Here is a 17,069-nt window from a genome sequence, read left to right on the forward strand (position 1 = left end):
GGGCAGCTTCATGTAGTCTGAGTGGTGAAGGAACTACCTGAGATGCCTTGCTGGGGGAGGTCCTTGTTTAGCACAAGGGCGGTATAAGTGTTAGGTCACGTAATCACAGAAGAGACTGAGCTGAGTTAGGAGCAGGCTTTAAACTGATGTGAGTTGCATGACAGCTAGGAGACAGAGCTGAAGCTCAGAAGAGGCCATGGAGATATGGTAGCTCAGAGTGGCCTCCTGTCCTTTTCCTTCTACTTGGAACTGTGGCGATTGATAATGTAGAAGCAATGGGACAGGCGTAGGTAGAGCATGAATGGGCAGGAGCTAGAATGCATGGATTCTTTAGCGACCCGATCAGCGCAGCATCTTTAAGAGTACACAGCTTGTGTGCTCCTCATGTGCTTTCCATGTATCTTCGTGTCTTGTGAAGGGAATCCAGTCTGCTAGCAGACAGATGATCCTGGAGTGGGTTCTAGGATTATGGGCCTGTTCTAGGAGTACAAACAAAACTTCCCATTGGTAGACTGAGCAAAGAAGCCTAGGTTAGGTAAAGAGAATGGCGGGGAGAGTGTAAGGTTGAAAAGGAAGACTCTCGCCTGACCTTGGCTGTCCGTGCCAAAACACCTCTGCATCCTTCTGTTCAGGTGACCATTGCACACTGGAATGAAAGCCTTGTGCCTCTGCTGACAAAATGACCTAGGGGCACACCTGCTACCCTAGCATACCCCAGACGGACAGCGTGGGTTTCAAACAACTATCCAGTTTCGCGATCAGTTCCCTGCCCTGCAGTCATCGCTGTGAACACAATAGGGTCCTGTTTGTACCTAAAGCTCGACAATGCTGCTGACAGCAGCAGGGCACGCGTCAGGCTCTGGCCACCCTGGGGCCAGGAACTGTCACAAGAAGCTGGTGCTAGAAAGTTAAAAACTGTGTTTGCGTAGGTCATCAATAGTGTGGCACTTGGGTGACACTTTTGCTGCGGTACAGAGAACCTACAGTGATCACGCTCAAGGTTGAGAGCCAGCTGCATCATTAATACTGTTGCGTACTTCTCTATGGCACTTGCTGAGTGTTCCAAACTAAACGTAGTGTTTGCGTGAGTGTATAGTTACCCATGATTGTATGTCCCTGCTTGCCATTTGAAGTTAAGGAGTCAAATGGTTGTGTTGCCTGCTGAAGTCGCTGAAAATGTATTTGTTACTGTTAAATACGTCTTATGGTGCGTTTTGTAGTGCCAGTAAGTCGAGAAGGTGGATCACTGGTTTTATAGATGGCTGGGGAGGTAGTGCCTTGGATGTATTGTGGCATGTTACTGTAATCTATCAATAAAATCTCAGACCGCCTGTCAAGAGCCAGACACTAGTCTGTTGTTCGAGATGCAATAGTCGAGACTGCGCTACGGCTATATGCCATTAGGGTATGCAGGTCAAGAATGATGGGGTTTTTTTTGCATTTCTTCTAGTTTCCATGATGGGCTCGCACATGCCAATGACGGGCGATCTGAACGGAATTAGCCCGACTCAGGCATTACCGCCTTCCCTTTCCATGCCATCAACCTCGCACTGTACTCCCCCACCGCCATACCCCACAGACTGCAGCATTTCCAGGTGAGTTTGTGAAGGAAGCAGAAAGGCTGGTGAAGTGAGGCGAGAATGGGATCATTGGGCTTCAGAAATATGTTTTCGTAAAAGGCATGCAATTATAGAGATGTATAGTATTCTGTTAATGCGAGAAATACCCACCAAACCTAAAACATCACTGCTGTGAATGCACGTTTTCACACTTGCTTCCTGCTCTGGAAAATGCTTATTATGCACTCTTTGGTGGGCACAGTCAAGAACGTAGATGTTCTACGTAAGCAGTCTTTGCCCTTTTGGAGCATCTGAGTTGGGTTTGGTTGATAGAAACAAGTGGTGCTCGGTTGGATCACAGTGGCTTCTATGTTATTCGTACTTTTCGACCTCAGACCATGAGACTGTGAAGGGGACCCATCCGGCATCCATGACGAGATGTTCGGTGGACCATATGCACTTCCAGCGTACATGGAAGAATCCTTTATCATCCCACTCCTGAAACAAAGCTGGCTCCAGAATGAACTAGTTGGAAGCGTATAGTCCTATAGTTTACTCTCAACTGCATAACTGCTACACTGTCAGCCCTGGAGCAGTGTTGTGCTCTTCCCACACCTCCATTACAGGCGTGGTTGTAAGTCATGCTGCATACGAGTCCATCAGTGCTACACAAATTAAAATGATCCTTCGGTTATTTGTTCTTCCATCTACAAATCTAAATTGTAAACCCACCTTTCATTTTCCAAGTAGAAATATTTTGCTGTTCTGAATTACCATCTCACAAGTTGCTCCCTGGCTTAAACTTTATAGCAGGTTTGAAGTTCAGAAACCTGCCTTGAAAGTTTGTGCTACGACAATCCTCCTCTGGCCCATTCTCTGTGAGGTGAAGGAGAAGCTTAACACAACCCCATTCCATGTAGTCATGCTAGCTTTGAAAAGAATGTGTGGTTGGGAGAATGGGGTTGATGATCTAATAGACCACCCACTGTCCTCACGTGCTTTTAAATGCAAAGGGGACAGGCAGGTTGACTGTCCTGAGATTTACAGGGACTGCCCATTCCCCAGTTTTGAAGGTAGATTCCTTCCACAGCTGTATGACCTTAAATAAGCTACTGCAAAGCCAATATGTTTTTTGTTGGCTTCCAGGTTCATCAATGTTTTTTTTGTTTGGTCATGTTTTTTGTAAACGTGTATTGTTGGGGCACTGTGCCCTTGCCAATATAAATTTTAAAAAAGGCTAAAAGCAAAAGTATATTTTGCTCTCAAAGCGCACAATGAGGCTTCCGCTTTTCAGACCCAGGATCACCAATCTTGCGGTCTTGCGCTGTGATGTACATTTATAACAATAGAAGCTGCTGTGATCTGTTTGTAATTTAGAATGAGTGAGTTTCACTGTATCACCGAAGTCGGAATCTGTTCCAAAGGCTTGTTAGCCTACTGACCCTGCCCTGCATGATGCATCAGCCCTTCTTTCAGTTTTGGTTTAAATCTCACTTTTCAAATCTGCATGGGTGGTGGGGGGAGCATTGATACTGCAAATTTATATATTTTTGGCAATCTAGAAGTAAGAGGCTGTAATAAAATACGATTTTGTGCACTGATACATGAAAGTAAGGGCTGTATTTTGCACACCCTTACAGTCACCTGGGCTTGGACTCACCCCCCTCCCCTAATCAATTTGTGCATGCCTATGGACACGTAAAAGACAGACGTGAGGTGAGATATCATGCTTTACTCTCTGTCATCACAGTTGCATTGTTTTTTAAATACTTCTGGCATGGTTAAGTTGGGAAATGTAATGTCTAATGGGCTTGTGGGAGGGTTGGTAGCCAACTGGCCACAGCCTTGTTGTTTACCTTCCACTGGTCCCATTCCCCATGTATTTCTGTATTTGCTTAATGGTGGTGTGGTTCTGCAAAAGAGTTGCTAATTGTCTCTGTGGGTCATTGCCTTTGTGCTTACCTTCTTACAAAACTAGCTCCCTCATCTGGTGATTTAAATAAGGCCAAATTAATCCCCTGTCCTGGTAAAAAAAAAATCTGTTATCTGTGGCAACCCATACTTGGCCAGATCAGCTTGTTTGCGATCAGGGAAAGGGGTTTTGACTTTGGCCACCAAAACACAATTGTATCAGGTTTCCAGTATATAGAAAGTTTAAAACCTTCCTCTCCTCCCAATTGATGGCTTCCATTATATGTTCAATTGCCTGGTTCTTTATTTTCATCATCCTGGAAGCCCTACTGGATTTTAACTCAGCCCCCTCCCCAGCGGGAACTGGCACTCACTGAGCTTGATGAACTGTGTTCACTGAAAAGAGCAGCTTCTTTTATCAGTGACCGATAACCATCCCATTGGTATTGAGTGCTGTGCATGACCTGACGGCTGTGGCCACTGGCGCTCCATTGGGGGGAGATGGAACTCTTTTGGGTAGAGGATTGGTAAATTCAACTAAGCTGGATGGCTGTTGATATGAAACTTAATTGTCAATGGTTGAGCCACATCTGTCAGCCTGATTGTTTATTTTCTTCCCTTTTCCTCCTCTTGTCCATCTCTTTCCCACCCCTTCTGTGCCTGCAGTTTTTTAGCGAGGTTGGGCTGCTCATCTTGTCTGGATTATTTCACTGCCCAGGGGCTGAGCACCATCTATCAGATTGAGAATTACTCTGCGGAAGTAAGTACTGGGCCTGACATCCCTGCCCCAAGCCCCATCATTGTTTGAGAGCATACCGGGTGAGAGATTCCTTTCTGTGCAACATAGTCTATGCAAAGATAAAGGAGCTTGTACCAGAGAGATTTGGACTCCTTGTACAAGAACCCAACACTTCCTTGGTGGAAACATGTAAGATTGCTACTTGGGTTTCTTTGTAAACAAACGCCAAACATTGTTGTGTGTAATCCGAACGCATAGATTGGCGTTACATTTGATAGAGTAATCATTAATCTTTCCATACAGTTCAGACAAGTTATTAGGTTTCTCTGTAACGTACTCTCCATTGGTTAGAACTATTGTGGTACCAGCTGATGTATCAGAACATGGATTGCACGTTTTGTAGCATTTACTTCCATTCATCTGCTATGCCTATTCCTTCATCTACTAGCTTGGTCCAGAAACCTTTTCCTAAGTGATCAGAGATGTTTAGTTTGTCCTTGAACCAAAGATGGAGCCAGTGTGTCCACAATGTGTTTTTTGAAAGTGAAAGGTACACCTCTGGGTTGATGGTCAAACTTCTGCAATCTGAAGTTCTTGAAGGTTCCTGAAATTGACAATTTACAGTAAAAAGGCTACAATTCATCGATCAGAGAATGCATGTTCCAGTGAATGCCTAATTTCCTTAATAGGTAATACATGGCTTAAATTCTGCAAAAAGATTGCTATGAAAACGGGACTTAAAAGACCCAGGAAGAAGACAGAAGCTGAGGGAGGTACATACGCTACACCCAGAAGAGTTCAAGTTCAGGAATATGATGTTGGAGGAGACAACTTGCAACAGGATTGAGACTTAGATGAAGTGGTGCATTATGATGAGGATAACATTTGATAAAAATGTTGAGACTGATTAAAAGCAGAAGGAGATATGCCCACCCAAAGCATCTCCATTCGATGAATTCTCTGTAAAAAGATCAACAGAGGCACATGGGTCCAGTAAGAAGAGGAGTTAGGTTTTCTGATGGAAGCCTTAAACCCATCACAAAGGCAAAACAAATCCCTACTACAGTAAGGTGGAAGAGATCCTGCCACTTCAAAGTCACACCAAGGGTGGAAACAATATAAAGAGCCTCTAATTATGTTATGTTATGTTACAGGAGTTTTATAAAGCGCTCAGCTACTCGGGAAGAGTGTCCGGCGCTATCAGACCAAACTGGCAGAAGCAGAAAACCACCGAGCTTATTGTCCAAACGGCCATGTTTTAAGTTCTTTCCTAAAAGCAAGGAGGCTATCAATCTTCTGCAGAGACAAAGGCAATTGGTTCCAGAGTTGGGTGCCAGACGTTTGAACGAGCGCCCCCCAATGCGAGCTCGCCTAATTGTCGGAACCGTAGCCAGAGCTAACGATGCAGAACGTAAAGATCTAGAAGGGAGGTAAAAGCCTATTTTTTTCCTAAGATAGCGGGTGCCTGTACCATGAAGGACTTTAAAAGCAATGGTTAGTGTCTTAAAGGAAATGTGTTTGCGGACAGGCAGCCAATGGAGAGATTTAAGAAGAGCTGCGGTTTTGGACCTCCGGCTAAGACCGAAGATCGCTCGCTCTGCAGAGTTTTGAACCGTTTGAAGGCATGAAAGAAGATAGTCTGGAAGGCCTAGATATAACACGTTGGCATAGTCTAGCCGTGAGCCTATCAAGGCCTAGACCGTGGTCCTCCTATCGGCCAGGGACAGAAAAGAAAGAAATTTCCTCAACCTTTTTAGAAGGCCAAAACACTGCCCCACCAAGCCCAAGATCTGCGGCTTAAGAGTAAGTCCATTATCCACTTTTACTCCCAGATTCTTTGCCACAGAAGTGGCAGCGGAGGGAGGAAACATATCCACCGGCCACCAGGACTTCCAGTAGGGGTCCGGAGGGCAGCCAAAAATTATTTACAAGGATTAGATCAACTATTCCTGTACCCTCTGGACCACCTTCTGATAAAGACAGTCAAAAGTTAGAGGCACTAAGGGAACAGTTTTAGAGAGCGGCAGCTACACATGGGAGAATAGCCAACTGAACTTTAATTCATGTATTTCTTGGTCCCAAAACAGGACTTGATGTTAATACATTATATATATATATATATATATATATATATATATATATATATATAGTTTTGTGAAGACCAGGATGTGATACCTCTCCCTGTTGTAGAAGTTGGTTACATGTCAATGTTCAACTAGCTCTCAAAGATTTCCTTCCCCACCTGATTAACAGTGTAGTCCTGATCAAAACAGACAACATGACTGTCTGTATTATCTGCAAAGGCAGGCGGTCCCCAGGTCCCCTCAACGCTCCCATCCAGCCCGGACCATCTGGAGGTGGGCTGTCTGACACAACATTCACGTGTTGGTGGAGCACCCCCAGGAGTGGACAACAGCTTTGCAAATCTCCTCAGCTGTCAATGCCAACAAGTTCACAAGAGATAGCTTCACACGCAAGTCCTCCCATACTTCTGACTTTGGGGTCACCCAGACATAGACTTTTTCACCACAGCATAAAAAGCCAAATGCTCAAACTTCGCGACTCTGTTCTCACACTCAGTCCAGGGGCAACGCTCTACGGATGAGTTGGTCCTGGATAGTTGCTTACTCTTTTCCACCTCTCCCGCTGCTTCCGTTTGTAGTTTGCAAACTTCGCAGACTTCTCACTGTCATCCTAGCGGCTCCCACATCAACGTGCCAACCATGGTTCACGCCCCTCCCAGAACTATCAGTAGTTTCCCATGAGGTACTGTTTAAAAGTTGGACCTTCTCACACAGAACCATGGAGAAATCAGAACCTAGACCCCAGGTCCCTCAACCTTGCAATCTTGCTCCTGAAGTCTTATAGTTTTGTTATTTAAATCAACTTCATTGATAATTACGCACTTATATGGCGCACGACTACCCGGAGGCATCTCTGTGCTTGTACGAATACCGCAGAGGAACACTTCCTGGCCTTTCCCTGTGAGGAGCCCACTCCTGGGCGCCCACAAGGTGAGGTCAGGCATCCTCAGCGTTGTTGGGGCCGTTGTAGAGATTAAGCAAGCTATTGCCCAGAGGGGCAGAGTGGGACCCATGATTAGAATAGGCACCGAGGCGAGAATTATCAGGTCCGAGGAAATTGAGCTCGAGACCCTCCTAGGCGGGAATTTAAACCTGGTCCTGGCCAGACTACTGCTTCAGGGTCTGCCGCTCTAACCATTGAGCCACACTTCTCTACTGAATTCTTGTATGGACATTTTCAAAGAAGCAGGCAGGCCCACTTCTTGTGCCTGTTATGCTGCAAAGTGAAAAAGATTTGTTAATTATAGTCAATCCAAACACCTTGATTCTTTAAGAACCAATGTTGAAGACTTTGTCTGTTATTTCTTTCATTAACATACCTCCGGTCTAGCTTTTACTTCTGAGGCTACACCTAGCTGCAGTAGCCGCATAGCTATAAAAGACAGCACACTTCCCTGTTCAGTATTCTAGTCAGTAAAGCCTTCCTCGAAGGTCTCAAAAGAGTAATTACTCCTAGGGCGCCACCAGCTCCACTTGGAATCTGTAAACTATATTAATAAGATTAATGGGCCCCCCATTCTAGTCCCTTCACTTATGCCCCCTCCCGTATTTATCCTAGAAGCGAACATTACTTGTTGCTATCACTTCACTCAGATGTGTCAGTAAGCTTCAGGCATTTACTTTAGAAGAATACTTCTTTCAACTACATAACGATAGGGTGGTACTGTGTACCAATCCTAAATGTCTTCCAAAGATGGTGTCTCCATTTCACCTTAATCTATTGAATTGCCAGTATGTTTTCCCCCCAAATAGACTTAGCTGTGGACAGTGCTCTACACACCTTAGATGTCAAACAAGCCCTTATGTATTATATTGATAGAACCAAATCATTTTGAAAAACACAACAGCTCTTTGGTGTCTTTTCAAAACCACATAAAGTAAGATCCATTTCTAAATTGGGCATTGCACTTTGGATTGTCAAATGTATCCAAACATGCTATGTTAACATTAAAGAACTTTACCTATCCCTCCTAGAGCACACGCCATTCGTAAAAAGTGTTTTAAAAAAACCTTCAGTGGCCTTTCGAGAAAATATACCTCTTGCTGACATATGCATAAAGCAGCTACATGGTCTAAACTGCATACATTTTCTAAACATTACTGTGTAGCTGTGCTGGCCTGTCAACAAGCCAATGTGGGCCAAGCATTTCTATGTCCACTATTTCAAACAGCTACAGCCCCCACAGGTTTGCCACTGCTTATAGAGGAGGACTGCTTTACAGTCTATGCTGAGCATGTGTCTCTATAACCACACACGTCTCAAACGGAAAATGTTATTTACCCAGTAAGTATCTGTTTATGGCATGTAGTGCTGTAGATTCACATGCGACCACCCTCATTCCCGGACACCGGAGTTTGTGGCAGTTACTTTTATATGTTATCGCAAATTCCTTCAACATTAGTATCTCACTATACAGCACTATGCTTCACATTCCATCCTCACCCTTCTTTTGTGAAAACAATCCAACAATGGAGTTGAAGACTATGTGTGTTACCACTTAGAGGAGGAGTCACTTTATCTCGTGACTCAAGACTTTCTTCAAACAAAAACAACTTGCACACATTCGATCTCCACACTAGATGGCTGGATTATGCTAAGCATGAGGATCTACAGCACTACATGTCACTAACAGACGCTTACTGGGTAAGTAAAATGTTTGTGTGTGGACATACACACGGACACACACACGGGCATACACACACTGTCTCTCTCCAAGGTTAGAGTGGTGCATAAATTATTCAAAAAGAAGCATAGACCTCTGGGTAGTTTAGGTGTAGATCAGCTCCTATATTGAGCACCCTCAACACCAGTGACACTCTAAATCTGCTCACCTCAAATGTCTGTTTTACTAGTAAAGGTTTTAAGCATAGGATTAGCGCAGTGCCATCCACGCTGAGCTAGAAAGGGACAAAGTCGTTTTCCATTGGCTCGTTCCATCCATGCTGTGGTGTAAAATGACATACATAACAGCATTCAAGTTCCCAGTCCCCACTGTGACAATTCCAACCAATGCCTCACACATGGGTTGCAGCGCACACTCGCCCGGCTTATAAATCACAGGTAATTAGATGATATAGGACAGGGTCAAACACATACATGTTTTATAGCACAAGACAGTTCCCTGCTCTAAATGTCTTTCAAAGCCAATTACAATCAAGCTTGTGCAGTTACAGTCATTATCACAGCAATGCTGAATAAAAACAAGATGGGGGTCTAAGTCTTACTCGCTGTCCAGGCTACCTCCGTTCATTTCAGAATGGGCCAGTGAAAATGTTACTGATGGCACATCAATTACAAGACTACAGAAACCTAGAAACAGACACGTTAATCTGTAAAACAGGCATATCTCTTGACCGGGAGGTAGAACAGGGGCGTCTGCAAAGCACGGAGGACACCAAGCATGGTTCTGTTTACAGTCAAACAAAACACACAATTCCACAACATGGCATCCAAATACCCACCCCCTCGGTCTCAAGGAAATGCACTGTCACTTCAGTGTTGCAGGATATTTACCTTCGCTTTTCCCCACAAGTCCCAGCAATACTGGAAGTCCTCAACAATTGCAGGACTTCATACCTGACTTTTATTCTCCTACCTCCACAGAGGGTCAGTTGACGTTGTATTCTCACCTCATGACTCACCGTAATACATCAGGAATCTGCCAGCCTTTCCACATAACAAACAATAAAGAATCTAGACCCAAAGACCTTCAGCTTAGCAGCAGGGCTCACCATGTCGTAGGATTTCAATGTACCTAAAAAAATATACTAAAGTTATGGAGGGGGCCTGGCCTTATAGATGTTATGCAACTGAATGGCCTGGTTTCTCATTGGTAGAGCTAATGGTGTGCAGTAGCAGCCACTCGTAATATGAAGTGGTGAGGCGGGGGGGAGGGGGAAACACAAACAAATAAACAGAATGATGAATAAAGAAAATAGCACCTGCTCTAACCGCATCGATGCTGATGACGGAACCGCTCCGTCATCAGCCGCGGTGGCGCTGTGCTGATGACGGAGCGGTTCTGTCATGGCCCGCCCGACGCGCCTGCGCGGCGCGGATTCTGCGCCTGCGCTGGGTGTTCTATTGAGCGGGCGGGGCCATGATGGAACCGCTCCGTCATCAGCACAGCTCACCTGAGGCTGGTGACTGAGCGGTTCCGTCACCAGCGTCTGAGCGCCGCGCGCCGCCCCCTTAGCGCTGCGGCGGAATAGCCGCTGCAGCGAAGGGGCTAATGGCCGCCGTCTTGTCCCCAATCCTCACGTCCCATCTAGGAACTGTTGCACCCTGCCTAGGCTCTCAGCTCCCAATCTAAGCGTTATTGCTAGCATGAGAGCAGCGCTGGGATTGGTCTGAGTGCCTTAGTTCGGCGCTCAGACATGGACTGGGAGTCTGTGTTGGTTCTCCATCCGGCTGTAGAACCCAGCTCGGGTAGGAGAATGGCTAAGTGCGCATGACTTTTTGGCCGCTCCCAGACTGTTATGCGCACTTAGTAGTGCCCACCACTCCCCCGGCGTCCCTGGTGCTGCTGCTCACTATGGAGGGCCCTCGGCTCGCAGACTGCAGGACGAAAAATAAAATCATATAATTTGTCCTTTACCTCTGCTGGCTTTCAGCAGGGGGGGCGACGCTCCACCAGCATAACGGAGGAGACGCCCCTGATGTTGTGATAAATGAATGACGCATGATTCCGTGTTCGATGTAATTGTAGGACTAGAAACGATCACTGACTGCGTTTGTCAGGAATAGCGTCATACGCAAATGTCATTGATAGTCCACAACTCCTCACTCTGACATTAAGAGATTTTTGGAGGGAGCTAAAAGAATGAGCCCTTCAGTCAATCCCTACAGGAGTCTGGATTCTCCAACCATTGTGTCAATAAACCTGATGAAGTCACCCTTTGAACTTGTAGATAACCTAATCTGCAGGTATGAACATTGAAGAGAGCAATCTTAATTGGGATAGGTCTGTTGCGCACAGCTAATGAGATTCAAGCGCAAAATTCCTAATGAAAGGGTGATTTTGAGCGCTATAGCGTTAATTTCAAAGGTTGTGGCTAACTTTTGTGTGAACAGTTGTCCGCAGTAGAAAGAGCCTTGCATTCATGAGATGTCCGGAGAAGACTCACGCAGGAGAGCTAAAGAGTGAGGAAACTTCAGCCAGTCCCAGAAAGGGCAGTTGGTAGGGGAGCCTGGGCAGGTGGAGTGTGCGTAGGTTTCAGTTGTTGCTCTGCGGTGGAACGGACCCCAGGTAAAACCAAGGCTGTGTTGCGAGAAAGAAAGGGAGATGTGAGCAAGAGAGAAAGCGCGCTCCACCGACAGTTGACGCCCCCAAAAAACGTGGATAAATGTTCCTGACCCAAGTAGTAGATGGTGGAGTAAGGCAGAGCATGCGAATCGAGGCGCTTCAAGATGCAAAGCTATTGTCACAGGGAAGTAACCAGTTCCTTCACATTGAATTCCCTCTAAACCTGCTTGCTGTGAAAGAACTGCTGTGAATGTCCGTGGGGTTGTTGCAAAGAGGAGCAAGCGTCTTCTGAGGGTAACAGCTTGGAGGGAGGGAGATCTTCTGAGACGATGGCATAGTCCAAACTAAGGGGACATCTTTTAAGAAAAATAAAAAAACATACCGTGATTATTTTTTCTCCATGGTTGTTCTGGCCATTGGCAATATTAAAGCTTGATGAATGTATCAGTTAAGAGCTGGGTCACTTTGGTGTTATGTAGCTCCTTCATTTTATGTCTGCTTACTGTTTTGCCAAGTGTAGTCCCAATATAGTCCATTGTACACACAGGATTTTCAAAATATGTCTCTTCACTACACTCCCACATTATCTTTTCTGCAGATGTGTGAAGCAAATCACACTACTTGGCACGAAGGCTCCCAAAAATCTCTTTATGGCCTGCATATGTTGCAGCATTGCCAGGAGCCCAGTGTCGGGGAGTATTTCCCTTCATTGTTCGGGTGAGCCCCATCTTAGCCGTGGGAGGCCGTGCCTGAGGTATGAATGTGCTTCTATCACTGATCCCAAGTCACTCCCAGGAGGCCTCTCGTCCTGGCCTCATGGACATTGCATTAGTCGGTATACAACGTTTAGCACGCATTTTTTACCATGCACTACCATTACAACGCAGGTATTACCACGCATACCATTACAACGCATTGCCCTGGGGGGCGCTCTAGGATAGGGAATAAGTTTAATTTTATATCCAACACCTTCCCTAGTGTCCACGGGGACTGGAGTTGGAATATAAAATTATACTTACCACTATCCAGCACCTCAAAGCGCTATGCGTTGTAACGGTATTCGTTGTAAATACCGCGTTGTAAAGGTATGCGTGGTAATAGTATGCGTGCTAACGTCATACATCCGCATTAGTCTGGAGTAGGCACGAACATGCAGTAAATAGGGATGACTTTATCCCTCAACAGAGACAATTAAAAAATACCATATAAATGTCCTCTAAAAAAAGGGGCGTGGTGGCACCCAAAGTTAATGTTTGATTGCCCCTGAAATCAACACATCATTACACCAAATATAGGCACCAAATGCTCCAAAAACAAGCCGTAGTCATGGAAATAAGCTTCATGGTGTGCTAAGACTCCGTGTTACCATTTGGTATTGGTGAACCATCATAGCTACTGCAGTGGCAGGTCCACAGCACGGCCAGTGTCCAGCTCAAGCTGCCCACACAAGGCTACACTGCTGGTCAGTGCAGACCTTGCTAAAGTATATAGCAACAGTAACCTATCAGCTCGTCAATGACGTCATCAGTGACGGAGATTCAGCAGAATCTAACCTGCACCATTATTTTCTCAGCATTGTTTATTTTAAGTTCTGACTTCTGGGCTGGTGGCCTCTGGTGCACTCATTGACCACTCTAAAATGAACCCTTTACTCTCCTCCTCAGGACCTGGTGAGTCTGAAGATCCCCGAACAGTTCCGCCACGCCATCTGGAAGGGTCTCCTGGAGCACCGGCAGATCCATGAGTTTGCAACGCCACCCCACTTGCTCCGCACCACCAGCAGTGCTTCCACCGTGAGCATTGGCTCCAACGAATCCAGGGGGGAGCGGGTCATCGACGCAGTCCGCTTCACGCTCAGGCAGACCATCTCCTTCCCGCCCAGAGACGACTGGAACGACTTCAATTTTGACATTGATTCTCGAAGAAACAAGCAGCAGCGCATCAAGGAGGAAGGCGAGTGACCAGATGGAATGGACCGCGCCATGCAGGGCCTCCAGGTCATGAGACCACAAGCCCTTACCACATGCCAAAGCTCCATTTGCCAAACCACTGATCTGCACTTAAGAGTTTTAGAGTGAGCAGAAGGGGTCATCTTCCAGCAGTGGGCCCCGTGCATCTTTTTTTGCAAAGAAAACCTGTTTTGACTTGATTTCGTTTTTTTTGCTTGAACTGGCGCGTTACTGCCTCCAGCATCTTTTGTAATGTTTTGTAAATATATATCTATATACAAATAGGTATATCTATTTTTTTCTTTTGGTAATTTAACAAAAAAAGAGTAAGTTGCACTTATTGCTGGGACAGCGTTGAAAACGTGCAGTGCTTGCTAAATAAGCTGCCTGTTATATTTGGGTGATGTAGATAAATATGGTCAACTGCATTTGTATTCAAGGAATGTTTTTGTGAACTCTGAAAAGAGCAAGGTGAGTAGGTATCCCGTGGGTACCCTAAGTGTTGTAACACTGCAGTTAGCAGAGTTCTACTTGTCCTGAAGGGCAATACCATGCCAGACTGCACTGCACTATTTTCTCATTTCATTACATCTTCTGGATGGAGCTGTAAGGATACCCCTTCTCCAGCAATCATGGTTCACAGTTCTCTTGCAAAAGAACTGCTTAGAATAAGCAGCATAAACATTGGTCACCAGTGTGAAGACTGACATTTCTTCTGCTTCCTCCTAGAGCCATCAGATCTTTTGAGATCCATACACATTTCTCACACTTCTCCTAAACACACACGTAGACTCTCTCAACCTGCCACTTCTCTCCTAATTCTTCCTCTTTCCTTTTCTCGAATCCCCCCCCCCCCCTCCCCCAATCTGGGAACTTGGCTTTCAGCAAGGTTTAACGTTCTTGAAAGCATCTCTCCCAGCAGTTTCTTCTTTTCTGTTCAGTCTGATGAGGCATAGACAGAACCATGCGAGTTTTGCTGACACTTGAAGGTGTGCGGGGGTTCCTGGTGAAAATGCAACAGTGTCACAGATATTAATTTCTGATCTGCTGATCACTAATAATGTTCGAAAGTGTTGACGTACACACGCCTAAGCGCTGGGACAGACACTGCCATTTGTACATAGGTACTGTGTAAAGCTGTAAATACTCATTCATATGTGTAATACGACATTGGAAGTAAACTGTTGATTTGTATTCACCTTTGTATACCTGTTTTTCAATACATCAAATTGTGAGAGTTTTGTCAGGTCACTTTCTTTGTGGAACAGCTTGTGTAATGTTCTGATTGAAACAGATGTGCTATCTGCATGGATCTCACTGAAAGCACCGCAAGACCTTGGCATACCTTGACATTTTTGGATCTATTGTGCTTTTCTTCAGAGAGATTAGTGTCCAGGATTTCAAAGTGCTTGCTATCAGCCTTCTGCCCAGAGGGTCCTGAGATGCATTCCATCGGCCACTATACTAGACCTCTTGGAAGCCATTGCCAGCTTTTAGGGCTGCACTAACTCTTGTCGGGTGAAGCTCCCTAGGCCGGTGCTGAGGAGACCGCTGGTTGGCTTATCAAGCAAATTTCTTCACACAAGGATCATGCTTCTGCTGTAAACTAAGGGTCGGGAATTCAAAAGGAGGGGGAAGAGGAGAAATTCCCAATAAAACAATGTTTAAAGCTAGATTGGGATACTTCAGTATTTTCTTTCTTGCCCCTTGTATGTCAGGTTTTGGAGTATTTTCTGATGGCAGCACTTTGTTTACCCCACGTCTATACCATATGTTGGTATGCAGATATGTTTACGCACTGTGCCTAAATGTATGGTACATATTCCATGTGGAGCAAAAAATATGCTGTGAAAATTTTGACTAGATTGCAGAAAGGTCCCTGGGTCGCGTGCGTGCTCAAAGCATGGTCGGATACGTATATCTTTTCTTTTTTGTGTTGTAAATGTTTCTTTTTTTACATTGTCTCTCACACATATGATTTGTACAAACATATTGGTAAAGTTTTATACATTTCGCAAATAAAGAGTTGCATCTGAATTTTGTTTTAAGCGTTTTTTACATTTCTATTTTAGCAGCAAAGAATGTTAGAAAATCATCTACAATACTCTGAATTTGTGCAGGTCGTGGGGCTTCATTTACGTATACCGTCCAACACTAGCCAGGTCTTTTGGTATAACCACTCCTTGGCAAGAAACAACTCTATCATCTGCTCAGACAACACAGCTCACAAACAAACACATCCTCAAGCCATATATGTCATCAATCCAGAAACAAGCGCCATATCAAAGCAGGGCCAACTCCTATTTGGAAAATGACTGTTTATAGAGGAACACATATGTTTCACCTCAGACCTTAGGAAAGTCCAAACCCCCTTGCAACATTGAAGGGAGGGAAATAAATATAGATGAAAATGTTGCCACCTCCTAACCGAGAACCATAGGCCTGGCCTGAAATTCTCATCACTTTAAACCACTACCATTTACCGTACCCAATTACTATTGGCAAGTACATTAGGCAGGATAGCACTTCCATCTGTGAATTTGAGCTTGCCTTAAATGTTGGTATAGAAAATCATCGTTCTAAGGAAGGATATAGACGCTCTTACTGTAGCTTATTTAAATTGTATCAAGTACCACAAAGAACATAAGGTTGAACAGCTAATCAACAACCAATCTGCAGTTCTCAAAATGTCTTCTACTCATGCCCTCGTAGAACACTAGTTTGGATGCACCTGCATCTCTTCTCGAATGCACCCCAAAATGTGACAATCTGATAAAGATTTCTAGCCGCAAATTCTTTACTTTTAGCATTATCCCCATGGATCAGAATGGGTCCAGGTATTTTTCAGATCAGACTTATTATGCACCAGTAGGAGGCATCCTTCATCTCTGCGTGGCGTTGTCTGGTCAGAAGTGACGTGCGTGGCACCACTATAGGCACCACCCTAGCGCTCTGATCTGTTGTTTCTTTGCTGCTCCATCAGCGTGGATCCGGATTGAGCTCCCCTCAGTCATGTTTTGACAGAATTAATCTGACTTTTTGTCCAACATTTCACCAGTGTGCTTTTTTCCTAGCTTTTTGGAATGTCCCCTAAAAAAGGAACTATCACAGTGGCCTGCGGAGGAAGAGGCCTCCTTTGCAATGGTGATCCGGAGGGTGACCAAGGTTTTGGATGTGCCGCTGTACCCTGTGGAAGTCAAAACTGGCATCTGATAGACCTCTAGCTGCAGATTCCTTACCTTTGAATTTCCCCAGGCGTCAGACTGGATCTGGAAGATTTTTCGTTAGCAGTACCCCTGCATGTCGGTATGCAGCAATGGTTGGGTCCGCGTGACATCGTCCGCGCCCGCAGTGACTTGCGTGTCACCTATATAAGCGCCACATTGGTGCGCTGGTCCGTTCTTTTTTTTTTTTCTTGCACCAGACATTGCTGATCCAAGAGAAGAGCTACCCCTATGTTCGTGTTTGCCAAGATTTTGTGTGATGTTTTTGTCATTTTTTTTTTGAAGCTTTCTACTAGTGTGTGTAGGATGTCCTTCAGGAAGACCAGTTTTAAACCCTATGGTGCCTGTCCTCGCACC

At 45.1% G+C, this 17,069-nt stretch overlaps 1 protein-coding gene across 3 annotated transcripts in view; it reads left to right on the forward strand.

Moving 5' to 3' along the window:
• TP63 (tumor protein p63) overlaps nt 1-15,525 on the forward strand; it is a 418,635-nt gene extending 403,110 nt beyond the window's left edge. The window contains exons 13-16 of one of the 3 annotated variants that reach the window (XM_086944626.1): nt 1,451-1,595; nt 3,200-3,275; nt 4,137-4,230; nt 13,204-13,343. In XM_086944626.1, the coding sequence (XP_086800752.1) occupies nt 1,451-1,595; nt 3,200-3,275; nt 4,137-4,214 (299 nt within the window). In that variant the 3' untranslated portion in view covers nt 4,215-4,230; nt 13,204-13,343. Of the gene's footprint in view, nt 1-1,450; nt 1,596-3,199; nt 3,276-4,136; nt 4,231-13,203 lie in introns of all 3 variants that reach the window. The other 2 variants (XM_086944624.1, XM_086944625.1) reach the window with 2 other exon arrangements.
• The last annotated feature ends 1,544 nt before the right edge of the window (nt 15,526-17,069 follow it).

The sequence above is a fragment of the Lissotriton vulgaris genome, chromosome 11 (genome assembly GCF_964263255.1).
Source record: "Lissotriton vulgaris chromosome 11, aLisVul1.2, whole genome shotgun sequence".
Lineage (NCBI taxonomy): Eukaryota > Metazoa > Chordata > Amphibia > Caudata > Salamandridae > Lissotriton > Lissotriton vulgaris.